Source organism: Diaphorina citri, unplaced genomic scaffold (genome assembly GCF_000475195.1).
Source record: "Diaphorina citri unplaced genomic scaffold, Diaci psyllid genome assembly version 1.1 scaffold675, whole genome shotgun sequence".
Classification (NCBI taxonomy): Eukaryota; Metazoa; Arthropoda; class Insecta; order Hemiptera; family Psyllidae; genus Diaphorina; species Diaphorina citri.
Genome location: NW_007378108.1, coordinates 69,659 through 96,144, shown reverse-complemented (window position 1 = coordinate 96,144; position 26,486 = coordinate 69,659). Strand labels below are relative to the sequence as shown.

At 41.0% G+C, this 26,486-nt stretch overlaps 3 protein-coding genes and 1 pseudogene across 4 annotated transcripts in view; 1 reads left to right on the top strand and 3 right to left on the bottom strand.

Annotated features, from left to right (window-relative positions):
• Positions 1 to 9,778, top strand: part of LOC103511109 (integrator complex subunit 7-like) — a 23,988-nt gene extending 14,210 nt beyond the window's left edge. The window contains exons 4-13 of the mRNA XM_026824964.1: positions 397 to 572; positions 970 to 1,118; positions 1,962 to 2,182; positions 3,438 to 3,444; positions 3,623 to 3,844; positions 4,309 to 4,422; positions 4,940 to 4,987; positions 9,182 to 9,283; positions 9,377 to 9,682; positions 9,773 to 9,778. Of these exons, the coding sequence (XP_026680765.1) occupies positions 397 to 572; positions 970 to 1,118; positions 1,962 to 2,182; positions 3,438 to 3,444; positions 3,623 to 3,844; positions 4,309 to 4,422; positions 4,940 to 4,987; positions 9,182 to 9,283; positions 9,377 to 9,682; positions 9,773 to 9,778 (1,351 nt within the window). The remainder of the gene's footprint in view (positions 1 to 396; positions 573 to 969; positions 1,119 to 1,961; positions 2,183 to 3,437; positions 3,445 to 3,622; positions 3,845 to 4,308; positions 4,423 to 4,939; positions 4,988 to 9,181; positions 9,284 to 9,376; positions 9,683 to 9,772) is intronic.
• LOC113468205 lies at positions 4,694 to 4,810 on the bottom strand (annotated as a pseudogene).
• Positions 6,195 to 26,109, bottom strand: LOC113468204 (endoplasmin-like). Of its 2 annotated transcripts, none has more exons than XM_026824969.1 (3): positions 25,966 to 26,109; positions 25,368 to 25,555; positions 6,195 to 7,496 (listed from the first exon to the last, which is right to left on the bottom strand). In XM_026824969.1, exons 1-2 carry the CDS (start codon positions 26,092 to 26,094, stop codon positions 25,424 to 25,426), a joined length of 261 nt encoding a protein of 86 aa, XP_026680770.1. In that variant the 5' UTR covers positions 26,095 to 26,109; the 3' UTR covers positions 6,195 to 7,496; positions 25,368 to 25,423. The 2 variants fall into 2 exon arrangements, with proteins under 2 accessions (XP_026680770.1, XP_026680771.1); XM_026824970.1 differs by having other exon boundaries at positions 6,195 to 7,502; positions 25,374 to 25,555.
• LOC103511108 (endoplasmin homolog) overlaps positions 10,047 to 26,486 on the bottom strand; it is a 27,885-nt gene continuing 11,445 nt past the window's right edge. Inside the window, exons 11-17 of the mRNA XM_017444861.2 lie at positions 25,966 to 26,066; positions 25,428 to 25,555; positions 13,646 to 13,811; positions 12,885 to 13,155; positions 12,263 to 12,363; positions 10,426 to 10,528; positions 10,047 to 10,060 (exon numbers count right to left, since the gene is read on the bottom strand). Coding sequence (XP_017300350.1) covers positions 10,047 to 10,060; positions 10,426 to 10,528; positions 12,263 to 12,363; positions 12,885 to 13,155; positions 13,646 to 13,811; positions 25,428 to 25,555; positions 25,966 to 26,066 — 884 coding nt within the window. The remainder of the gene's footprint in view (positions 10,061 to 10,425; positions 10,529 to 12,262; positions 12,364 to 12,884; positions 13,156 to 13,645; positions 13,812 to 25,427; positions 25,556 to 25,965; positions 26,067 to 26,486) is intronic.

The following is a 26,486-nucleotide window of genomic DNA, read 5'->3' as shown; positions in this document are numbered from 1 at the left end:
AGGCTCTAGGGACCTCAAAACGTGTTTTGGCACTAAAATCTGACCATCAAAAAGTTGACTTATATTACTTTCCTTCCTATAGGATAAGGAAAGTAAAAAGTAAGAAAAAAGCAGAGTCCAAAGGTGTCACTTACTTTGAGTGAAGATTCATGACTCCCGCTTCGTTTGTTTGTGCGCAAGCGTTTCTGCGCAGTTTGACGTGAAATCTGACGTCACAACTCTTGAACTTTTTTATTAGAACGGCCATTAAAAATTGAATTTTCGACCTTTTAAAGTTACTTTTTCGGAGTTTCGACCTCAGATTTGGATTTTTCACTACTTTTTACGTAGGAATTGACCATTTATTAATAATTTTTACCCATTTGCAACTCCTCCATTATCATTATCTCATTTCAGTTACAAGGAAGGGCTTCCAGTGTCATCCGAGAGTATATTCGTAGTGGAGGCACTCCTTCTGGTACTTACAGTGAGTGATACTACCACTCCTTACATACTCAAAACAGCACTCAAATGTTCCGTGTCTCTATGCCAGTCTAATCTCAGTCTCTGCTCTCAGTTTGTCGACCTCATTGGTAAGTTAAAGTGATGGTAAATTTGAGTGATAATGGGCGAAACTAGTCCTTAAATAATAATGAAAAAGAAAAAAAAAAAATGTAATGCGGCACCGCTTTCGTTTCGCATTGAAGTAAAAGGCACATTGTTTTACATCCATGCCTGGATCCAAAAAAGGAAAAGAAAATTTCCGCTCTGCTCGGGATTCAAACCCAGCACCTCCGGGTAGAGAGTCAGTGCTCTTGACCACTCGGCCACAGAGTTGGGCTGGCTAAAATTATTATTGAAACTTTTTGAAATCAACCAATAAGATTAAGATTGCCTTATCCGATTGTGACCCCGCCTTAAAACTTAGAATCTTTGAGTTGAAACTGAGAAGTCTCTTCGTTCGTTCAATAATTTTGATTTCGTTTCAAGGTAATCAAATGCTGAACGAGGCTAACAGTCACTCTGGTCTCCTGTGTGAGGCTCTGGCCGCTATAGGTAATCTGGAGCCTCAGGTGCTGAAAACATTCCAACCGTCTATTCTGAAGAAGTTGAACCACGCCCATTATAATCAGAGCAAGGTAAGAGCGATCCAAACTCAACTAGATTGTTCGGTAGCTCAATAGTTAGAAGTTAGAATTTAGAAATATTAGCGAGTAAAATTGACATAAAGGAACACAGAAAATGAGAGAGCAGATTGATACGTACGTTGTCGCTGGTTTTGAGAGAAGAGAGTGAGCCGGGTGCTTGGTTAGGAGATGGTGGCCGAGCCTATTCTGTTCGGCCGGGCTCGGGCTCCTTCGTATCTATCACGGAGTTTGGAGCGTTGTGGATACTCTAAATAGTCTAAATACTTAAATCGCGATACCGGCGCGGACATAGATAATTTTTTAAGAGGTTTGGTAGAGAGAACTATAACTGCTAAGGGCGGAAATCGACACCGCGGCCCATGAGAATCCTACCATTAAAGGCTTGAAAAAAGAAAAGAAAAAAAAAATCCAACCTCAAAAGTATACCTATCTAAAAGAGCAGGAGGTTCCAGGCTCCGTTGTGGACACACTTTTGCGAGGGTCAATAGTTTCGGCGGGGTTGGATGGTCCAAGGTCCAGGCTAGGGTCTATGGTCGCCGTTGTACACGCGTACTAAAGGGAATTTAGCTAAAAATATCAACTCAAAATTCTTTATTCCAGGCGATGTTGTACACCCTGCTGTTTCAAATCCACGCCGGTCAGAACTTTAGTCAGGCGGAATGGCTTCAATTTGTGGGAATTTAGCTAAAAATATCAATTCAAAATTCTTTATTCCAGGCGATGTTGTACACGCTGCTGTTCCAAATCCACGCGGGTCAGAATTTTAGTCAGGCGGAATGGCTCCACTTTGTGGGAATTTAGCTAAAAATATCAATTCAAATTTTTTCATTTCAGACGATGTTGTACACGCTGCTGTTTCAAATCCACGCCGGTCAGAACTTTAGTCAGGCGGAATGGCTTCAATATGTGGCCCCCCTCAACTCCATCCATCTCTGGGATATATACAGGGTGGCCCGGTCTGCAGCGCGGTATGGACATCACAACATCTGTCTCTACATACTCAACAAGATATCCAACAAGATCTGCTCGGAGAATTTGTACTTCTGGCTCATCAGGTAGGTAACTGAGGAAGTAATGTGCGGTGCCAGGGATTTTTTTTTCTTTTTAGGCCGGTAGGTAATTATCCTGAGGAACCTGCTGTATTAGGGAGTTTTTCTTTTGAAAAGGTTTGATAGAGGGAACTCTGCTAAGGTCTTGTCGTCCCAAATGCGAAGAGAGAAGGAAGACGGCATAGGAGAAAGCCAGCCGTTCCTAGGATGAATCTTATCTGTTTCGGGTAAAATCCGCCCCGGACGGGAATCGAACCCGCCATCTTACAAGGCAGACGAAAAAAATAGGTGACTAACTAGCTAGCTCCGTGGTTTACCACGTAAAATACGTATAATAGACCACGGGCGAAAAATCACTTTTTATTCAGGGGACTCTAAAGGGGATAATTTGTTTTTTTTTTTTTTTTTTTTTTTTTTAACATCAGGTTTTCTAGTTATTGCAGTTCACCTCGCTGTCCATATTCACGGTGATGGCTTGTAGTACCCATTTCCCCTTCTATGGGTAGACTAGACTTGAATATAATGCCAAATATTATAAACCCCTGTTGAACATATTTGTGTATAGGTAAGAGTTTATAATCCCGTCCATTATTTTCATTGTTTCTATTGATAATCGCCCTCGCCATAATTCCACCAAAAATAACTCACTTTCTGCACTTTTGATGCGAAAGTTGTTTTTATTCAATGTTTTTTCTGTTATGTAATAATAGTAATACATAACGTACAATATTGTGTATAGGTAAGAGTTTATAATCCCGTCCATTATTTTCATTGTTTCTATTGATAATCGCCCTCGCCATAATTCCACCAAAAATAACTCACTTTCTGCACTTTTGATGCGAAAGTTGTTTTTATTCAATGTTTTTTCTGTTATGTAATAATACCTAGTAATAAATAACGTACAATACTACGCGTAGGTTATTATTAATGCAAGATGCATGTGTGTACGAAATACGCACATGTGTAATATGCTAAGTGTTTGGTGCGTTTATTTTATAAATAAGTAGGAAGGTATGCTAAGTACGATATGATTTATTAAGACAGTGTATATTATAAGGATATGTTGCATCACAGGATGAATGAATTTTTACAATGTTTACTTTCCTTACTTCTTTAGGTAGGGTGTTTAGGTAGGTATTTATGTATATTGGGGCCAGAGGGTTTGATTATTTATTAATTTGGGGGAGGAATCCAAAATTGAACCTAGAAAACAGTGGGGGTGCAACCATGTGACGACAATCTGTTACCTTTTCTTCTACAGACGAGTCGTCACTACTACAACCTACCTGATTAGGTACTCTTGATTCAAGATACAGGTCCTTTCTTTTCAGTAGGAACGTAGGTATTCAACGTATATCCGTAGGGAATATCACATAACTTGAACACTTTGTGGCTCCCGACCTGAAAAATAATATTGTTTCAAAAACGTATTTATTTCATTTTCAGCTGTCCGACGTGAGTGCAGTGAAGGCTCTCAAACAGATAGTTCCCGCTCACAACGACTTCTTCACTGCAGAATTCCTGCTCAGTTTCCAGATAGGGGGCACCCATCAGATTCACATCTCCGCGTCTCTTATAGACCAGGGGGATAAGACGTGGCATACCGGACCTCGCCATACACTCACTGTTAAAGTACATGATGATCCACACTATACTACCAGGGCTGGAGTTAGTAATTAATACTACCAGGGCTGGAGTTAGTAATTAATACTACCAGGGCTGGAGTTAGTAATTAATACTACCAGGGCTGGAGTTAGTAATTAATACTACCAGGGCTGGAGTCAGTAATTAATACTACCAGGGCTGGAGTTAGTCCCATCAGGATAAAATCCGCCCCGGGCGGGAATCGAACCCGCGGCCGAGCGCTTACAAGGCAGACGCGCCACCAACCAAGCTAACTAGGCTGGCTCGTGTGACTTTTAATAGCAAGTCCCTATTAGAGAGTCTGTATTTTTCATTGGTTTGGCTTTTCTCTTTTCAGGTGACTGCGCACTACTGAGAGTTACGCTTCCAATGTTCGACAGGTGTTAATAATTTTATTTAAGGGACCTTATTATGTTTAGACTTTAGATACCTATCTATTTTATTTATTTATTATTATTTTTTCTTAATGAAAAAATCTATGGTTTCAGGTGGAAGGGGTGATAGAGAAGATGAGTCAAGTGCGTCACTTCAGAAGTATCAAGAATGTGAGAATACATCTGAACAGTCAGCTTCTTCTGCGGAGTGTTCATGACATGTCCAAGGTAAGTTAATAAACCGTCAACTTCTTCTATAGAATCTACAAGTAGCTACTCATTTTTCCTCACGAAGCTGAGTGCACTTCGATTAGTGTGCTTGAATCTGCGAAAATTTTGAGAAAAACATAAATCTCACCATCTTTGGGGCGATATAAGGGTTTAACATCACATTCAATCAATAACTTAGGTCTTCTCATGACGGGGGCCTTACCCACCATTCGGCGACAAGCTACCCGCCTCCTCAATTTAACCTCACCCAGTCTGAGTGGAGCCGGGAACCCAGCAGCACGCGATTCCCCGGAACGTCACCATCCAGGCACTAACCACGCGCAACGTTGCTTAACTTCAGTGATCCGTGGGGAACTGGTGCATTTAACATGCTAGGGCCGCTGCGCTGGTTAGATATCTGTAGTTTACACCAATAACTGATCTAAAAGATCTGGTATACCTGATACTTAGGTCAGAAAAGAGGTCTTATCATTTTTACGGATTGTTATTGATTACGCCCTTTCTATGATTTCAGTATACGATTACCAATCGCCAGGACATATCTGGATGTCAGAACCACCCTGTAAGTATAATGATATTTCAAGATCCTTTTCAGACGGGATCATAAAGTAACTCAATTTTGATCCCACATTTTTTTTTTTTTTTTTTTTTAAGAGGTTTGACAGATTGAACAGCAACTAGCAAGGTCTTATCGTCCCGAAATTAAGAGAAGGAAGACAAGATAGGAGAAAACCAGCCGTTCCGAGAACGAATATTATCCATTCAGGATAAAATCCGCCCCGGGTGGTAATCAAACCCGCGGCCTAGCGCTTACAAAGCAACGCGCTGCCAACCAAGCTAACTAGGCTGGCCATGCCGTTTCTTTGTGTTATATCACAACTTTGGTGCTGACTGTAACATTGTAGGATTTTCACAATATCTCAATAATCCTAAAATCCAATGTTTACCTACCATGCTGGCACCGGTCGCTATATGCGCATTTATATGTCACAGCTACTCATTTTCCTCACGAGGCTGAGTGGGCCCCGCATCAGCCAGTCACGGAATCAATCATTTGCATGATACAAATTTCTTGACCCCGCCGGGAATCAAACCCGGGTCTCCCGCGTGCAAGGCGAGCACAGTGACCACTACACTATGGGAGCTGACTGACCTAAAAAGGCTGCCAAAACATCTCGAGAGTGGCGATTTGTAAAACTCAGTGACTACTCTGCATTAAATTTGTAACAAAAATACAAATAAAACAAAAACAAGTCAGTTTCTTTATTTAATTTTTTCTCTCATTTATTCTTAATAAATAATACTTCCTAGAATAAATTATTATATTATTATAATATACAATAATATCATTACAGTCTTGTGTAAAAAAAAAGATGAAAAAATGGGGGGAAGAGGCAAAATTACGTTTATATATTCCACTCAACTTTGTCCTCGAAAATTACCCGTAAGTTCGAGCTCAGAAAAAAAGATCCTTTTGAAAAGATGTTGGGGAAAACGACTTACAGTCTAAAGCGGGCAGTATTTTATGCAGACAAAACCAATTCCATTCAATGATCATATTCTAAAAATTCTCTTTTCAATTTTAACTCAGAAAAAAATTAAATTAATGAAACACAAGTTACATTCAGGGAATATAAAATGGGGGGAAGAGGCAAAATTACGTTTATATATTCCACTCAACTTTGTCCTCGAAAATTACCCGTAAGTTCGAGCTCAGAAAAAAGATCCTTTGGAAAAGATGTTGGGGAAAACGACTTACAGTCTGAAGCGGGCAGTATTTTATGCAGACAAAACCAATTCCATTCAATGATCATATCCTAAAAATTCTCTTTTCAATTTTAACTCAGAAAAAATTAAAATAAAAAAACACAAGTTACATTCAGGGAATATGTACAGGAAAACATCCACACTAAATTTCACTAGCTTAAATAATAATTTACACATAAAAACGTCGTAGGGGGGTGATTAAATTGAGGAAAACCAAATAAAATTAAGGGGATAGGGAAAACCAAATAAAATGAAATCTTATTGTTCTGGAGTTTATTGACGCTGATTTTCTAAAAATAAGGAGATTAATTTGAATTAGGCAAGACCGTAGTACCTGGGACCAAATACTTATTACCCAATACCCATACATAAGGCTTTTGCCTGTATTACGAATGGGAAATGGTCATCAAATTTTCAATGTAAAAAATAATAAAAAAAAAAAGATTTTAAAGATTTTCGACTCCAATAAGTACACTGGTATTGAAGTTTTTCTACTTGTTTGACTTCACCCAGGTCTAATCCACTGGGTATTGAAGTATTTCGACTTCAACCAGTACACTGAGTATTTAAGTTTTTCGACTTCAACCAGCACGCTGGTATTGAAGTTTTTCGACTTCAAATGATATTCATAACCTCCGTATTTTTGATCGGAAAAACTAAGGTGTATAGAAAAACCTAAGAATGTAGTCGTATAAAAACAGAATGTATAAATGTTTGTGTAAAAAAAGGGAATTTTTTTCGGCCACGGCAGACATTTTGAGAACGTATCCAATTGAGAGCTGCCACAACAAGGTCGCTATTTTGTATCACAAGAAGAGTCACTCTGATGTGAAGCCCACTCCATGTAATTTTTACTCCTTTTACTAGAGTTAACTAGAAGTTAGATAGGGGGAACTGTAACAACGGAGGTCCTGCCGTCCCAAAATCGAAAGACAGGATAGGAGAAAGCGAGCCGTTCGGAAAGCGAACCTTCTCTGTTTAGGATAGAGTTCGCCCTAGGCGGGAATCGAACAGCACGAGCCAACTATCTAGGCTGGCAAGAGTATCTCTAGGGAACGAGGGTTGGGTTTCTCAATTTCCATTCAAACGGGGAAAATGGGCTGGGCACCTTTTTAGATGGGAATTTTTAATTGTGTTGAGCATATTTAAATGCTCGTCACAAATTTCGTTCCCCGATTATTACACCTAGACAAATTTTATGACTTGACTTGGACTCGAACCACCAACCTCCAGATCCAAAGACCAACGCGTTAACAACTGCACCACTGAGGTTAGTCACCTTCTTAGATGATCTTATTTGAGAGATCCACAAAAAGAGGATTAATATTAGAGCGAGCCGTAAGCCGTACGCCGTACTTGCTAAGGTCTTGATCTCCCGAGAGCGAAGAGAGAACAGAGACAGGACGTTCCGAAAACGAAGGTTATTTGTTTAGGATAAAATTCGCCCCGGGCGGAAGTCGAACCTGGGACCAAGCGCTTACAAGGTAGACTACCCTCCAAGCTAACTATAGGCTGGTGGAAAACTATGTTGTTCATTATCATCTTTAGGAGTAGGGTGCTTTAAGCTATAAATTCTGGTTTGGCGCGGTGGACTTGGGATGTGGAGATTGGTGGTTCGAGACTTCGAGCCTACATAAGTCAAGTCAGAAAATTGAGTACCTAGATGAGTGAGATGAAGAAAAACTACTAGTGTGTTAGTGAAGTAAAGAGAGAGAGGGAGAGAGAGAGAGAGAGGAGGAATGAGAGGGAGAGAAGGAGGTGAGGAAGGAAAGAGCGAGAGAGGTAAAATTTCTCGACAGATGCCAGTTTAATACCTAATACCTATCGATGTGATTTTTCTTACAAAAATACTTATCTTCCCTCATTCTCTCCCTCGGCTCTCTCTCTCTCTCTCTCTTTATCTATCTCTCTCTCCCCCCCTCTCTCTCTCTCTCTCTCTCTCTCTCTCTCTATCTATCTTTCTATCTCTCTTTCCCTTTCCTCTCTTCGCCTTCTTCTCCCAATTTTCTTCAGGCTCCTTTTGCTCTCTTCTCTCACACACATTATTTCTTCTCTATTTTTCTTTCTCTCTCTCCTCTCTCCCTTATTTTATTCTCTTCTCTTTCTACCTTCCCACCTACACGCTTTCACCAACTTTTTTTCTCTCTTTCTCTCTCTCCTTCCCTCTCCTATTTCCCTTCTCTCTCTCTCTTACTCTCCCTCCTCTGTTTATACTTTTCTTCATCTTCTTCTTCTCTCTCTCTCACTCTCCCCCTACTTTTTGCTCGGATAAACTTCAAAAAACATAAAGATTTACTGTTTTTAATTTCGAGTGTGAGCGAGAGAGAAATACTAAGGAGAGAGAGAGAAAGAGAGAGAGAGAAGTGTTAACGAATTTTCAGTGAACGAGTAAGGTAGGTTGGGAGGAAGAGGACGCTGTCTCTCTCTCTCTCCCTCTCTCTCTCTCTCCCTCCCTCTCGTCCTCTCTCTCTCTCTCTCTCTTTCTGTTATATTAGGTTCTTATAGGAAGCTTATTTGCAAAGAAAAAAGATCCCCCGAAGGGACAAAAAAAAAGGTAAAATTTCACCAAATTCCATGAGAATCATACAAACCGAGTCATGGGCTAAATATGAATACTTACATATTTGCCTCCGTGGCCGAGTGGGTATCACATTAAAAAAAAAGTGCGCCAATGCACTTTTTGGGTACTTTTACATCGGAATAGGACTCTACCTCGAAAAAAATTGTCATTTGGTTGAGCCCCATTGAAGATATGCATTTGGATAAAAAATTGATTGGACATTAATGGGACTGTAAAATGGAAATTTTATCGGCGCGAACGACCTACAGTTCGTAGTTAAAGCGCTTAAAACGGGGAAAAAAATTGAAATTTTAAATATCGCCAGCTAATTTTGAAAGTTAGCACCGCCTGCCTTGTAAGTGCTAGGTCACGAATTCGATTCCCGCCCGGGCCGAATTTTATCCTAGACAAATATGGTCCATTCTTGAGACGCCTGGCTTTCTCTTATCCTGTCTTCCTTCTCTCTTCGCTTTCGGGACGATAGGACCTCAGCATTTGCAGATCCATCTATCGAATTTCTTCTTAAAAAAGGTAAAAAAAAAATAAATTTTGACGATTCTCTAATCTAATACATGAGCTCTATTCTTTTCTTTTGTCATATTCTATTCTATTGTCATGTTCTAGTTACGCAAGCGTAGCGTCGAGTTTCACAACCTGGTCGAATGCTACGATAGATTGTACGAGTTGTGTTTTGATTTGGACAACAGTTCTCTCCTCAACATCAATATTCTCAAATACATGAGTGCTCTCCTAGAGTACAGCATCAACATGATCGTGTCTACTAACAATCAGTTTACAGAGCAACCTCTGCTCGATATAGAGCAGGATAGTTTGAGTTTAGAGCATAAGATTATGATCAAGTTTTGCAATGAGATACTCAGACTCACCAAGCTGAATTCTAGTGGGATGCCGAAAGTTATTACACATAAGGTAAGTGGAATTTTGATAGATTATTTTTTCAAAATTATTATTATTATTTAAATTTAATACACCTACCTTATTAATACTGTCGGCTAAGAGTATTAGGCAGGACCACACTATTACCTACCTTAATTAGAGGAGATTAATTAATAATTACCTACCTTGGTGATGCAGTGGTTAAGACCCTCACCTGGTAATCAGGAGGGCGTGGGTTCAATCGCGGTCACAATAATAGTATTAGTCTACAGAGCCGTACTTTTGGGGAGGTCCCCCCCCCCTTGGGCTTGCTTTTGCTTCTAAATGTAATGTACTAAAATAGTGCCTTATAACTTGGATACCCTCTCGCTGAAATCTTGAATATGGACTTGGTAGTCTACTTGCCATGTACTGGAATAAAGGGACTCTTTGGTCCTTTTCAAGCAGTATAAATAAGCACCATTACATATTGAAAGTACATGTACCTATTATTACGTAATTATAAATTACATTTTCAGTTCATCTATTAATAATTTTCTTCTTCACACTGAATACTTAGCTTGGATGGTATCGCTGCCTTGTGAGCGCTAGGTCACAGGTTCGATTTCCGTCTAGGGTGAACTTTATCCTAAAGAGATGGTTCGTTACCGGATCGGTTTTCTCCTATAACAGTTACAGCTCCCTCTATCAAAACTCTTCAAAAAAGTTAGGCATAAAAAAAAGTGTTTCGCCGCCGTTTTTATTTCGTAGCAATGCAACACTGCTACATTGGACGCATGTGGTCTGTGGTTCATCATCTGTGATCTCTTCCATCTGCAGACTTGGCTCGGTGTCTCCTGCTCCTTCCTCTTCTTCGATATCATCATCATCTTCCTCAACCTGTCAACACGAAATAATTTGGGTGATTAAGAAACAAGTGGAACGCCGACCTCATACAACCGGAGCGGAAGTTTAACACTCAGGGCAATGAGACGGTTACCATACAGAATAACCACGAGCTTATTATCAAGGTAATTTGTCCTGGGAATCGAACCCGGGACCTTCTGCACGGCGAGCAAACTCTGTACCAATCGTGTCCCCTAAAAAGAAGAAGAAGAAGAAGAAGAAGAAGAAGAAGAAGAAAAAAACTTCTTTATTCTGCCATAACTTCCGAAGGGTCCGATGTTGATAAAATTTGGCAAAATGTCGACTCAAAGGAAGTAAATGTAAAATTAAGCAATTTCTTTGTGTTATTATGTCACAACTTTGGTGCTCACTGCAGCATTGTAGGATTTTTCCCAATACATATCTCAAACCGAGTCGTGGGCTAAATATGAATACTTACATATTTGCCTCCGTGGCCGAGTGGGTATCACATTAAAAAAAATAAATGTAAATGCAATGTCACAACTTTGGTGCTCACTACAGCATTGTAGGATTTTTCCCAATACATATCTCAATAATCCTAACAACCAATGTTTACCTACCATGCTGGCACCGGTCGCTATGCGCATTTACATGTCATAGCTACTCATTTTCCTCACGAGGCTGAGTGGGCCCCGCAACAGCCAGTCACGGGATCAATCATTGCATGATACAAATTGCTTGACCCCGCCGGGAATCGAACCCGGGTCTCCCGCGTGCAAGGCGAGTGCAGTGACCACTACGCCATGGGAGCTGACTGACTCAAAGGAAGTGTACTATGTACTTCTTGGAAAATTGTTCTAAACAAAAGGAATTTGTTCCTCGCATTTTGGACCTGGTCGGACCTTTGGGGGGTCTTGTAGAGACCTTTTTCTCAGTTTTACGACCCCGCCGGGAATCGAACCCGGGTCTCCCGCGTGCAAGGCGAGTGCAGTGACCACTACGCCATGGGAGCTGATACTGTATCACATTAGGATTGCACGCCGGAGGTCCCAGGTTCGATTCCTGGCGGGGTCGAAGTTTTTTCGGCTCTGTGCTTGGAATACGGGGCGTACTTAGCCTCGTGAGGACAATTTAAGTAGCTACTGTTTATCGAGTAGCGACCAGTGGCGACATTACCAGTTTAAACATGAGCTTATTAAAAAATGGAATACCTACCTAATATCTATTCTTTCTTAATGCATTAACTTTATCATTGTCAAATCTTTACCTTTCTATGTATGTGTTCTTTTTTCATTTATTTGAGATTTTGACCACATAATAATGGAGCTCAAAGGGTTAGGTGGTAGAAAACGCCTCCGGCGTTAACCTCGCCTAGTGGCTACCTTCCACTCAAGAGTCTGTTATTATTATTAAATACGATTGGGAAAAGGTTCACAGTAAAAGAAGAAGAACCAAGTATAAGTAGTGCTTTATTTAGACCTTTTCTTGAAAAGGGTCAGCCTAGTTAGCTTGGAAGGCATGTCTGCCTTGTAAGCGCTAGGTCACGGGTGATTCCTGCCCGGAGTGGATTTTATCCTGAAGGGATAAGGTTCGTTCTGGGAACGGCTGGCTTTCTCCTATCCTGTCTTTATTCTTTTTCGCTATCGGGACGATAAGACCTTAGCAGTTACAGTTCCCTCTATCAAACCTCTTTTTTTTTAAACTTGACAATGGTTTTTTGCCAGATAATTTGCTGGCCATTTGTTCTTGGAAGCTATTATAACTTACCTTCTCATCGACTGAAATGCCCAATGTCTGTCTCATCATAGATTCTACATGTTTCGCGAAATCTGCCGAGTCTTGCAGCATGAAACCAGACCTCAGAGTGGCTGCAATCAAACAAAAGAAACATACCATGAGTCAAAGAAACAAGGCTAAATAAAAAATAATGCATAGAAAAAAGCTTGAAGTGACCTCAACATTTAAAGAGCTTTTTTTTTTTTTTAAAAAAAAAACTAAATCCCCTTTAGGGTTGAGCTATTAATTTCAAATTCTCCTTCCCTTTTTTTCGATGTTTTTAAGGTGTGTCCACAGATGGTCGACCGGCCGTTGATCAATGTCGACTGAACCGTCCACACTGCCTCGACAACATAGATTTATCTCATGGATCGATGGCCGGTCGACTATGTTTGGACACAGCTTTGCCGTTTACGAGATAACCGTATTAAGTTTGCATCTGTACTGTACAGGTAACCATCTGATTTTTACGTGAGTTTGATAGAATTAAGTCCTCCCATATATATATATATTTTTTTTTTGATGTCTCCCATTGTTAACCTCCGATTTTTGCGAGCATTGGATAGAATTAGTTTTTTTTTTCTTCTTCTTTTTTAACCCTCTCTTAACGTACCTGTCTGGAACATCATAGTGGCAATCTCGGTCGCTTTCGCATCCTCCGGATCATCCTTCACCCTCCTGTACAACTCCCGGATGAGTGGATGGCGCGGATTCACCTCCATGGTCTTCTTCTGGCTGAGGTAGTACTTGCGCTGTGGGTCGTCTGCTTTCTGATGGGCATTGGACATGGCCAGGCGCTCCATATTGCCGGTCCAGCCGAACATGGATGCGACCAGGGCGCAGGGAGAGTCGGACAGACGCTCGGAGATTTCCGCCTTGGCGATCTGTGAAACACAGACGAGAAGGAATTACTTCAGTGAAAAAAAAAAACTTTTAATCGACCCTTAGCCAGCAACACTAGTTAATATATGCTGGGGTTTACCAACTCGGAATTGAGATGAAACGAGGATTTCCCTATACGTAATACCCAGGTCAACCTCGGATTAAACTCAATCCTGAGACATTCCACAATGGTAAAACTCGACCTAAGTAAAAGATAAGTTATGACACACCGCCACAAAGTGAGTTTAAACTCCGTTTAAATTTAACTTTTGTATTAAGCAATCTCATTAACCATTTTTTTTATTTTTTATTTATTTATTTTTTTTTTTAATGAACCAATCAGATAGCTTAATCCGAGGGTTAAACTTAAACCGAGTTTACTTTGTGGCTCCCGACCTGAAAAATAATATTGTTTCAAAAACGTATTTATTTCATTTTCAGCTGTCCGACGTGAGTGCAGTGAAGGCTCTCAAACAGATTGTTCCCGCTCACAACGACTTCTTCACTGCAGAATTCCTGCTCAGTTTCCAGATAGGGGGCACCCATCAGATTCACATCTCCGCGTCTCTTATAGACCAGGGGGATAAGACGTGGCATACCGGACCTCGCCATACACTCACTGTTAAAGTACATGATGATCCACACTATACTACCAGGGCTGGAGTCAGTAATTAATACTACCAGGGCTGGAGTCAGTAATTAATACTGTCAGGGCTGGAGTCAGTAATTAAAATAAATAAATAAATGCCTTTTTATTAAGAGGTTTGACAGAGGGAAGTGTAACTGCTAAGGTAGCTCTTGTTCCTCCGAAATCGAAGAGAGAGGAAGACAGGAAAGGAGAAAGCCAGCCGTTCCGAGAACGAACATTATCCATTCAGGATAAAATCCGCCCCGGGCGGTAATCAAATTCGCGGCCTAGCGCTTACAAGGCAACGCGCTGCCAACCAAGCTAACTAGGCTGGCCATGCCGTTTCTTTGTGTTATTATATCACAACTTTGGTGCTGACTGTAACATTGTAGGATTTTCCAAATATCTCAATAATCCTAACATCCAATATTTACCTACCATGCTAGCACCGGTCGCTATGCGCATTTATATTACATAGCTACTCATTTTCCTCACGAAGCTGAGTGGGCCCCGCAACAGCCAGTCACGAAATCATTCATTTGCATGATGCAAATTTTTTGACCCCGCCGGGAATCAAACCCGGGTCTCCGGCGTGCAAGGCGAGCACAGTGACCACTACGCCATGGGAGCTGACTGACCTAAAAAGGCTGCCAAAACATCTCGAGAGTGGCGATTTGTAAAACTCAGTGCATTCTCAATCATTTGCATGATACAAATTTCTTGACCCCGCCGGGAATCAAACCCGGGTCTCCCGCGTGCAAGGCGAGCACAGTGACCACTACACTATGGGAGCTGACTGACCTAAAAAGGCTGCCAAAACATCTCGAGAGTGGCGATTTGTAAAACTCAGTGACTACTCTGCATTAAATTTGTAACAAAAATACAAATAAAACAAAAACAAGTCAGTTTCTTTATTTAATTTTTTCTCTCATTTATTCTTAATAAATAATACTTCCTAGAATAAATTATTATATTATTATAATATACAATAATATCATTACAGTCTTGTGTAAAAAAAAAGATGAAAAAATGGGGGGAGAAAGAGAGAGAGAGAAGTGTTAACGAATTTTCAGTGAACGAGTAAGGTAGGTTGGGAGGAAGAGGACGCTGTCTCTCTCTCTCTCTCTCCCTCTCTCCCCCTCTCTCTCTCTCTCTTTCTGTTATATTAGGTTCTTATAGGAAGCTTATTTGCAAAGAAAAAAGATCCCCCGAAGGGACAAAAAAAAAGGTAAAATTTCACCATATTTCATGAGAATCATACAAACCGAGTCGAGGGCATCCACTCGGAAAATTTGTTTAGCCAAAACCAGGGGAAAACCTGTCGTCAGGTCTACCTGATAGTGTGTGTGCTCATCAGGTGTCAGGTATACCTGATCAGGTGACAGGCGTACCTGATCAGGTGTACCTGAGACTGAGTGCCTGGCCTAAGGATAGATGGGTTTGTTTGAATAGTTACAGCCGCAATTGACATTTTCCTTGGAGTCAGCCGTCTTGCTTGAGGGCCATGTTGTCTTGGACTTCTTGACGGTGGAAACGGATCGTGTGCCGTGTGGCGTTGTTTGAGGGAATCTTAGTTTTCATTAAAGACTTTACACCAAACAGGATCTGTCGCCACACATTGGACAATTTCCACCCCTACTATCCACGGTGGTGTCTCTTGAAATGTACAATCGAAGTGTTTTTATTTATTTATTTTATTGTACAGTAAGTCAGCTCCCATGGCGTAGTGGTCACTGCACTCGCCTTGCACGCGGGAGACCCGGGTTCGATTCCCGGCGGGGTCAAGAAATTTGTAAGACTTACCGACCTCCCTGTATGCTCAGATTGCTCAGCTACTCCGATGGTTAGGTACCTACCTATCTACTTTCCTATAATATACCTATACCTATAATGTAGGTATCTAGGTAGAACAGAAAGTAAAAGAGGTTCGGAGAAGATATTTATGCGTTTGTTGGTGAAATATATTTAACTCCCATTCAGGGTCGTATAAAGGGGGTCGAGTTTCACAACCTGGTCGAATGCTACGATAGATTGTACGAGTTGTGTTTTGATTTGGACAACAGTTCTCTCCTCAACATCAAGATTCTCAAATACATGAGCTCTATTCTATTGTCATGTTCTATCCTATTCTATTGTCATGTTCTATTCTTTTCTATTGTCATGTTCTAGTTACGCAAGCGCAGCGTCGAGTTTCACAACCTGGTCGAATGCTACGATAGATTGTACGAGTTGTGTTTTGATTTGGACAACAGTTCTCTCCTCAACATCAAGATCCTCAAATACATGAGTGCTCTCCTAGAGTACAGCATCAATATGATCGTGTCTACTAACAATCAGTTTACAGAGCAACCTCTGCTTGATATAGAGCAGGATAGTTTGAGTTTAGAGCATAAGATTATGATTAAGTTTTGCAATGAGATACTCAGACTCACAAAGCTGAATTCCAGTGGGATGCCGAAAGTTATTACACATAAGGTAAGTGGAATTCTGATATATTATTCTAGTTCCTCCTTTTGCCTGATCTTTTGCTGAAAAACCTCACCTAAATAAGCGTATAAAGTCTTTTGTCCTCACGAGTACACCCCGACATAGTCAGCAGCACATCTTGTCCTAGGTCACCCGTTCAGATTCACAGCACGCAAACGAAATACGATAACTAAAATAATAATAATAAAAAAAATAAAAAAATGAAATTAAAAAAAAAAAATCATTTATACTTTCAGAGTTTCAGAGCTAAGACTAAAAATAAAAAGTCCCATTATGCCAACAGTAGGTATAAACAATAGAAATATTGGGGATAGGTTTGAACACTTCGATGATCCTATGGCAAACTTTTAGCTCAATGTTAGGGGGGGACTTCGATTTCATGAAAAGTAGAGCATTGCAGTAGAGAGTCGATCCGGAATCTATGGTTGTCGAGGCAGTGTGGACGATTCAGTCGACGAAGATCTTTTTCTTTTTCAAAACTTTCTCATTACTTTAGTAATGGAAAGTAAACAAGCAGGGTCCGTCCCTCCGGGAATTTTTTTAGCCCGTAGTGATTAGAAAAAATCAGTACCTATGTACCTACCTACCTAATCTGTTTAATATTCAGTTTATTATTATTCTTGATTTGATTTTTTGATTTTACTTTCATGTATTGTAATGATTTAAAATCAAAACTAGAGCCCGTTCTCCCTTTATTACCAATATAATGTTCAAGTCACCCATCCATTTATTGGCCTTTCTCGGCGTAGCTTAACCTATATATATTTTTTTTTACATTTATCCTTTAAATCACTACATGAGTTATACAACGAAACCAGACCAAATCACTAAGCAGCCCAAGACAAAATCTTGATCTTACCCGATTCGCAGAAGCTCAACCCATCCTTTGGGGCTGTTTGCCTCTACACCTAAGCTTCAGATCGGGCTTTTTAAGTAGCTACTGTTTATCGAGTAGCGACCAGTGGCGACATTACCAGTTTAAACATGAGCTTATTAAAAAATGGAATACCTACCTAATATTCCTTCCTAATGCATTAACCTTGTCATTGTCAAATCTTTACCTTTCTATTAACATTATTCTTACCGTTTTTATTATTATTGGATACTAGGTATACCTTTCTATGTATGTGTTCATTTTTATAAAAATAAAGACGTCTTCTGGACACGAAATAATAATAACTGGCAGGAATCGAACTCGGAACCTTTGGAGTAAAACCTCGCTCGGCAAAGAAGCTTATTACCGTAATTGACATTTTCCTTGGAGTCAGCCGTCTTGCTTGAGGGCCATGTTGTCTTGGACTTTATGGTAACTTCTTGACGGTGGAAACGGATCGTGTGTCGTGTGGCGTTGTTTGAGGGAGTCTTAGTTTTCATTAAAGACTTTACACCAAACAGGAGCTGTCGCCACACATTGGACACTTTCCACCCCTGCTATCCACGGTGGTCGGTGGTGCCTCTTGAAATGTATACAATCGAAGTGTTTTTATTTATTTTATTGTAGGTACAGTCAGTGTTGTCAATCTTGTTAGATTTCATCTTTCTATATCCTGACGTTGTACTTGTAATCTGGCGGTCTGGACTTCGAATCCCGGAAGTCTACTGTACCAAATTAAAACTTGGACCTCTTTTCGTTCGATGACTTCGTTGTATCCCAAGACTTACCGACCTCCCTGTATGCTCAGCTACTCCGATGGTTAGGTTCCTATACCTACCTACTTTCCTATAATATACCTACCTATAAATGTAGGTATCTATTAGGTAGAAGAGAAAGTAAAAGAGGTTCGGAGAAGATATTTATGCGTTTGTTGGTGAAATATATTTAACTATAAACAGGGAGTAGACCAGTCCAAATTTCCTCACGCTATATCAATAGCGAAGGTTGAGTGCGAAGGGCATCCACTCGGAAAATTTATTTAGCCAAAACCAGTGGTATACCTGTCGTCAGGTCTACCTGATAGTGTGTGTGCTCATCAGGTGTCAGGTATACGTATACCTGATCAGGTGACAGGCGTACCTGATCAGGTGTACCTGATAGTGAGTGCCTGGCCTAAGGATAGGTGAGTTTGTTTGAATAGTTACAGCCGTAATTGAGTGACAGGCGTACCTGATCAGGTGTACCTGATAGTGAGTGCCTGGCCTAAGGATAGGTGAGTTTGTTTGAATAGTTACAGCCGTAATTATTGTTTTCCTTGGATCTTTAATTTTTTTTTTTTTTTTTTTTTTTTCGCGGATTCGATTTCTGCCCGGGACAGATTTTATGCTCAACAAGTGAGGTCCGTTCTCGGACCGGCTGGCTTTCTAATATTCTCTCCTAATCTCTTCGCTTTTGGAACGATATGTGACCTTGGGAGTTATAGTTCCCTCTATCAGCCATCTTGAAAACTTACTTACTTACTCCGGATTATTCACAAGGGCCCTTGACCTCTCGCACCAGCCTTTTCTTCTTCTTCTTCTTCTTCTTCTTCTTCTTCTTCTTCTTCTTCTTCTTCTTCTTCTTCTTCTTCTTCTTCTTCAGGAAAAATACGACCTCTTCGTCATTTGACTCGACGTCCATAAAGTTTAGTAGGCAGTAAGTTCCCTTTCCTCCCAAAAGTCCCGAAGTTCACAAATTCACAATCATGTAAGTATTGTATGAGACTAGAGAAAAAGTACTAAATATTGGGCTTTGGTACAAATTTCGGGCGATAATGGAGCCTTCATTTATCTCCGGTGAAACTATGTACCAGTATTCTTACGGGACTACCACAAAAAATCCTAGACAAAACCCAAAAAATCCCTAGAATCCCAGAAATTTTCTTTACGTTTCCAGTGCCTCTAGGAATTTCTGCACCCTGAAACGGGGAGTGGGGGCTCTTCAGTTTAGACAATTCAACACCCAAAATGAGTTGTAGCGCCGCAGGCGAAATTTTTCAAACGTCGACGGACACGAAATAATAATAACTGGCAGGAATCGAACTCGGAACCTTTGGAGTAAAACCTCGCTCGGCAAAGAAGCTTATTAAAAAAAAATCCCCATTGGGTTGGTACCTACTTTACCTTTCTTTATTAAATCACAGCTGGGGGTTCTCTACCACCTTACCGTTTACCTACCATGAGGTAAACGACCTTCTATTCTTCTCCTTCGCCTTTTCCCGTGTTCAGACGAGGTCGGCGTTTTTCGTCAGCCTCTCAATCAGCCCTAGGGTGATTGCTTTGGGCTGACATTTGGTTTTGGCTACACAATTTAACGAGTATCCTTCGGTATCTTTTTCACAATCAACCTTTGCTATTTCTCCAGCAAGGGAACTTTCAGGCTGGTATCCTCCCTGTAGTCCTACAGCCAGACTGTAAATGAAATTGCCATTACATCGAACTGCAGCAGGTGAGCAATCATGGAATCATGTCATGGTTTCTAGACTGTGGCATGCACTTCCTAAATAAAGCCAGGATTACCTTTCTTTATTAAATCACAGCTGGGGGTTCTCTACCACCTTACCGTTTACCTACCATGAGGTAAACGACCTTCTATTCTTCTCCCTCGCCTTTTCCCGTGTTCAGACGAGGTCAGCGTTTTTCGTCAGCCTCTCAATCAGCCCTAGGGTGATTGCTTTGGGCTGACATTTGGTTTTGGCTACAGAATTTAACGAGTATCCTTCGGTATGCTTCACATTCAACCTTTGCTATTTCCTTAGCAAGGGAACTTTCAGGCTGGTATCCTCCCTGTAGTCCTACAGCCAGACTGTAAATTAAATTGCCATTACATCGAACTGCAGCAGGTGAGCAATCATGGAATCATGTCCAGGGCTGGAGTCAGTAATTAATACTACCAGGGCTGGAGTTAGTAATTAATACTACCAGGGCTGGAGTTAGTAATTAATACTACCAGGATAATACTGTCGGCTAAGAGTATTAGGCAGGACCACACTATTACCTACCTTAATTAGAGGAGATTAATTAATAATTACCTACCTTGGTGGTGCAGTGGTGAAGACCCTCACCTGGTAATCAGGAGGGCGTGGGTTCAATCGCGGTCACAATAATAGTATTAGTCTACAGCTACAGAGCCGTATTTTTGGGGAGGTCCCCCCCTTGGGCTTGCTTTTGCTTCTAAATGTAATGTACTAAAATAGTGCCTTATAACCTGGATACCCCCTCGCTGAAATCTTGAATATGGACTTGGTAGTCTACTTGCCATGTACATAAAAGGACTCTTTGGTCCTTTTCAAGCAGTATAAATAAGCACGATTACATATTGAAAGTAAATATACCTATTATTACATAATTATAAATCACATTTTCAGTTCATCTATTAATCATTTTCTTCCGGCTGGAGTCAGTAATTAATACTACCAGGGCTGGAGTCAGTAATTAATACTACCAGGGCTGGAGTCAGTAATTAATACTACCAGGGCTGGAGTCAGTAATTAATACTACCAGGGCTGGAGTCAGTAATTAATACTACCAGGGCTGGAGTCAGTAATTAATACTACCAGGGCTGGAGTCAGTAATTAATACTACCAGGGCTGGAGTCAGTAATTAATACTACCAGGGCTGGAGTCAGTAATTAATACTACCAGGGCTGGAGTCAGTAATTAATACTACCAGGGCTGGAGTCAGTAATTAATACTACCAGGGCTGGAGTCAGTAATTAATACTACCAGGGCTGGAGTCAGTAATTAATACTACCAGGGCTGGAGTCAGTAATTAATACTACCAGGGCTGGAGTCAGTAATTAATACTACCAGGGCTGGAGTCAGTAATTAATACTACCAGGGCTGGAGTCAGTAATTAATACTACCAGGGCTGGAGTCAGTAATTAATACTACCAGGGCTGGAGTCAGTAATTAATACTACCAGGGCTGGAGTCAGTAATTAATACTACCAGGGCTGGAGTCAGTAATTAATACTACCAGGGCTGGAGTCAGTAATTAATACTACCAGGGCTGGAGTCAGTAATTAATACTACCAGGGCTGGAGTCAGTAATTAATACTACCAGGGCTGGAGTCAGTAATTAATACTACCAGGGCTGGAGTCAGTAATTAATACTACCAGGGCTGGAGTCAGTAATTAATACTACCAGGGCTGGAGTCAGTAATTAATACTACCAGGGCTGGAGTCAGTAATTAATACTACCAGGGCTGGAGTCAGTAATTAATACTACCAGGGCTGGAGTCAGTAATTAATACTACCAGGGCTGGAGTCAGTAATTAATACTACCAGGGCTGGAGTCAGTAATTAATACTACCAGGGCTGGAGTCAGTAATTAATACTACCAGGGCTGGAGTCAGTAATTAATACTACCAGGGCTGGAGTCAGTAATTAATACTACCAGGGCTGGAGTCAGTAATTAATACTACCAGGGCTGGAGTCAGTAATTAATACTACCAGGGCTGGAGTCAGTAATTAATACTACCAGGGCTGGAGTCAGTAATTAATACTACCAGGGCTGGAGTCAGTAATTAATACTACCAGGGCTGGAGTCAGTAATTAATACTACCAGGGCTGGAGTCAGTAATTAATACTACCAGGGCTGGAGTCAGTAATTAATACTACCAGGGCTGGAGTCAGTAATTAATACTACCAGGGCTGGAGTCAGTAATTAATACTACCAGGGCTGGAGTCAGTAATTAATACTACCAGGGCTGGAGTCAGTAATTAATACTACCAGGGCTGGAGTCAGTAATTAATACTACCAGGGCTGGAGTCAGTAATTAATACTACCAGGGCTGGAGTCAGTAATTAATACTACCAGGGCTGGAGTCAGTAATTAATACTACCAGGGCTGGAGTCAGTAATTAATACTACCAGGGCTGGAGTCAGTAATTAATACTACCAGGGCTGGAGTCAGTAATTAATACTACCAGGGCTGGAGTCAGTAATTAATACTACCAGGGCTGGAGTCAGTAATTAATACTACCAGGGCTGGAGTCAGTAATTAATACTACCAGGGCTGGAGTCAGTAATTAATACTACCAGGGCTGGAGTCAGTAATTAATACTACCAGGGCTGGAGTCAGTAATTAATACTACCAGGGCTGGAGTCAGTAATTAATACTACCAGGGCTGGAGTCAGTAATTAATACTACCAGGGCTGGAGTCAGTAATTAATACTACCAGGGCTGGAGTCAGTAATTAATACTACCAGGGCTGGAGTTAGTCATTAATACTACCAGGGCTGGAGTCAGTAATTAATACTACCAGGGCTGGAGTTAGTCATTAATACTACCAGGGCTGGAGTCAGTAATTAATACTACCAGGGCTGGAGTTAGTCATTAATACTACCAGGGCTGGAGTCAGTAATTAATACTACCAGGGCTGGAGTTAGTCATTAATACTACCAGGGCTGGAGTCAGTAATTAATACTACCAGGGCTGGAGTTAGTCATTAATACTACCAGGGCTGGAGTCAGTAATTAATACTACCAGGGCTGGAGTTAGTCATTAATACTACCAGGGCTGGAGTTAGTAATTAATACTACCAGGGCTGGAGTTAGTAATTAATACTACCAGGGCTGGAGTCAGTAATTAATACTAGCAGGGCTGGAGTCAGTAATTAATACTACCAGGGCTGGAGTCAGTAATTAATACTACCAGGGCTGGAGTTAGTAATTAATACTACCAGGGCCGGAGTCAGTAATTAATACTACCAGGGCTGGAGTTAGTAATTAATACTACCAGGGCTGGAGTCAGTAATTAATACTACCAGGGCTGGAGTTAGTAATTAAAATAAATAAATGCCTTTTTATTAAGAGGTTTGACAGAGGGAAGTGTAACTGCTAAGGTAGGTCTTGTTCCTCCGAAATCGAAGAGAGAAGGAAGACAGGAAAGGAGAAAACCAGCCGTTCCGAGAACGAATATTATCCATTCAGGATAAAATCCGCCCCGGGTGGTAATCAAACCCGCGGCCTAGCGCTTACAAAGCAACGCGCTGCCAACCAAGCTAACTAGGCTGGCCATGCCGTTTCTTTGTGTTATATCACAACTTTGGTGCTGACTGTAACATTGTAGGATTTTCACAATATCTCAATAATCCTAAAATCCAATGTTTACCTACCATGCTGGCACCGGTCGCTATATGCGCATTTATATGTCACAGCTACTCATTTTCCTCACGAGGCTGAGTGGGCCCCGCATCAGCCAGTCACGGAATCAATCATTTGCATGATACAAATTTCTTGACCCCGCCGGGAATCAAACCCGGGTCTCCCGCGTGCAAGGCGAGCACAGTGACCACTACGCCATGGGAGCTGACTTGAGGTCGTGGTTATGTACAGAGTTAGGCGTGGATATGTCTGTCCCGGTGCAGCATACAAAAGAGATAGGATCCCCTCATATCGTGATTTTTTCCTCACGATATGAGGGGCTCCTATCTCTTTAGTATGCTGCATCGGGACAGGCATATCCACGCCTGACCCTGTACATACCCACGAGCCACGACCTTTTTTTTTCGCAATTCCTCCTCTTCTGAAGCTGTGGGCATAATGGGACTTTTTATTTTTAGTCTTAGCTCTGAAACTCTGAAAGTATAAATGATTTTTTTTTTTTAATTTCATTTTTTTATTTTTTTTATTATTATTATTTTTATTTTTTATTATTATTATTTTTATTTTTTATTATTATTATTATTTTTATTATTATTATTATTTTTTTTTTGAAAGGTTAGGTACTAAGCTTACAATGAAAGTTTTACCAGTTCAAGTAAGATATATTAAATAAATTATTTTTCATTCCAGGTTGAGAGTTCTCCATTTGTGGAGCGTCTGCTACGCAAAGGCTACGAGATCCTCTACTTGATAGAAGCCGTAGACGAGTATACTCTATCATCTCTGCCGGAATTTGAAGGCAAGAAGTTCCAGAACATCGCCAAGGAAGGTCTGTCGATTTCGGCCAACAAGGAGAAGATGGAAGCCCTGAAGACCCAGTATGAACCTCTCCTCAAGTGGCTGTCCGAGAAGGCTTTGAAAGATCAGGTAAGATTTTGCTTAACTCTATACCCAAAAAGCCCGATCTGGAGCTTAGGTGTAGGGGCAAACAGCCCCAAAGGATGGGTTGAGCTTCTGCGAATCGGGTAAGATCAAGATTTTTTTTTTTTTGCTTATCCTATAGGAAGGAAAGTATTTAAGTTGGGTAGAGGGAACTGGAACACCGAAATCGAAGAGAAAACGAGGACACCAGTCTAGTTAACTTATAAACTTATAAGATGGCGCGCCTGCATTGTAAACGCTAGTTGCGGGTTCGATTCCCTTCCGGGACGGATTTTATCTCCAAGAAAAAGGCCAGGATAGGTGAAAGCCACCACTCCGAAAACGAACCGTATCTGTTTAGCGACCTATACTAGTTTGCTTAAGGTCAAGTTTTACCACCGTGGATTGTCTCAGGATTGAGTTTAATCCGAGGTTGACCTGGGTATTACGTATAGGGAAATCCTCGTTTCATCTCAATTCCGAGTTGGTAAACCCCAGCATATATTAACTAGTGTTGCTGGCTAAGGGTCGATTAAAAGTTTTTTTTTTTCACTGAAGTAATTCCTTCTCGTCTGTGTTTCACAGATCGCCAAGGCGGAAATCTCCGAGCGTCTGTCCGACTCTCCCTGCGCCCTGGTCGCATCCATGTTCGGCTGGACCGGCAACATGGAGCGCCTGGCCATGTCCAATGCCCATCAGAAAGCAGACGACCCACAGCGCAAGTACTACCTCAGCCAGAAGAAGACCATGGAGGTGAATCCGCGCCATCCACTCATCCGGGAGTTGTACAGGAGGGTGAAGGATGATCCGGAGGATGCGAAAGCGACCGAGATTGCCACTATGATGTTCCAGACAGGTACGTTAAGAGAGGGTTAAAAAAGAAGAAGAAAAAAAAAACTAATTCTATCCAATGCTCGCAAAAATCGGAGGTTAACAATGGGAGACATCAAAAAAAAAATATATATATATATGGGAGGACTTAATTCTATCAAACTCACGTAAAAATCAGATGGTTACCTGTACAGTACAGATGCAAACTTAATACGGTTATCTCGTAAACGGCAAAGCTGTGTCCAAACATAGTCGACCGGCCATCGATCCATGAGATAAATCTATGTTGTCGAGGCAGTGTGGACGGTTCAGTCGACATTGAAGAGATCCTTCATGGAGTGGACATCAGGGGCGGATACCCCACATCAGTTGGGTTTCACGTTTACAACTCGTCGTGTTCAGCATCAGGGGCGGACTTGGGAGGTTCATCATCTGTGATCTCTTCCATCTGCAGACTTGGCTCGGTGTCTCCTGCTCCTTCCTCTTCTTCGATATCATCATCATCTTCCTCGACCTGCGAACATGGAACGTTTTGGGTGATTAAGAAACAAGTGGAACGCCGACCTCAAATAAGATTGGGAAAAGGTTCACAGTAAAAGAAGAACCAAGTATAAGTAGTGCTTTATTTAGACCTTTTCTTGAAAAGGGTCAGCCTAGTTAGCTTGGAAGGTAGCGTGTCTGCCTTGTAAGCGCTAGGTCACGGGTGATTCCTGCCCGGAGTGGATTTCATCCTTAACAGATAAGGTTCGTTCTCGGAACGGCTGGCTTTCTCCTATCCTGTCTTTCTTCTTTTTTCGCTTTCGGGACGATAAGACCTTAGCAGTTACAGTTCCCTCTATCAAACCTCTTTTTTTTTAAACTTGACAATGATTTTTTGCCAGATAATTTGCTGGCCATTTGTTCTTGGAAGCTATTATAACTTACCTTCTCATCGACTGAAATGCCCAATGTCTGTCTCATCATAGATTCTACATGTTTGGCGAAATCTGCCGAGTCTTGCAGCATGAAACCAGACCTCAGAGTAGCTGCAATCAAACAAAAGAAACATACCATGAGTACAAAGAAATAAGGCCCAAAAATTATACAGTAAATTTTCTAGCCGGGGTGCACTCATCAGTCTCCGTGAGAACAATTTATCTTATTAAGGAGGCGATTGAAATTCTAGAAAAAAAGTTAACTCATATAAGCCCAAAATTACCTCAACAAGGACTTTTTTTCCAATGTAAGTCAATTCGAGAGAATTAGGTCATAGTTAAAAGAAAAGGTAATTATTCAGAAGCCATGACAATAAAAAAGAAAGCTCCTTTTTGCGTTTAACCTAACCCTGTAATAACACTGGTCACTGCTCAAATTGTGAAAGCTCCTTTTTGTAGTCGTTTTCCATTGACGTGACTTCTGAACAAGTACCAAAGAAAAAAAAAAAAAAAAAAAATCTCCCCCCCCGT

Coding starts and splice junctions, on each gene's coding strand:
- LOC113468204 (XM_026824969.1), bottom strand. CDS start 26,094: ATGGTATGTTTCTTTTGTTTGATTGCAGCTACTCTGAGGTCTGGTTTC. Junction 25,556..25,965: donor GCATTTCAGTCGATGAGAAG/GTAAGTTATAAT, acceptor CCATGTTCGCAG/GTCGAGGAAGATGATGATGA.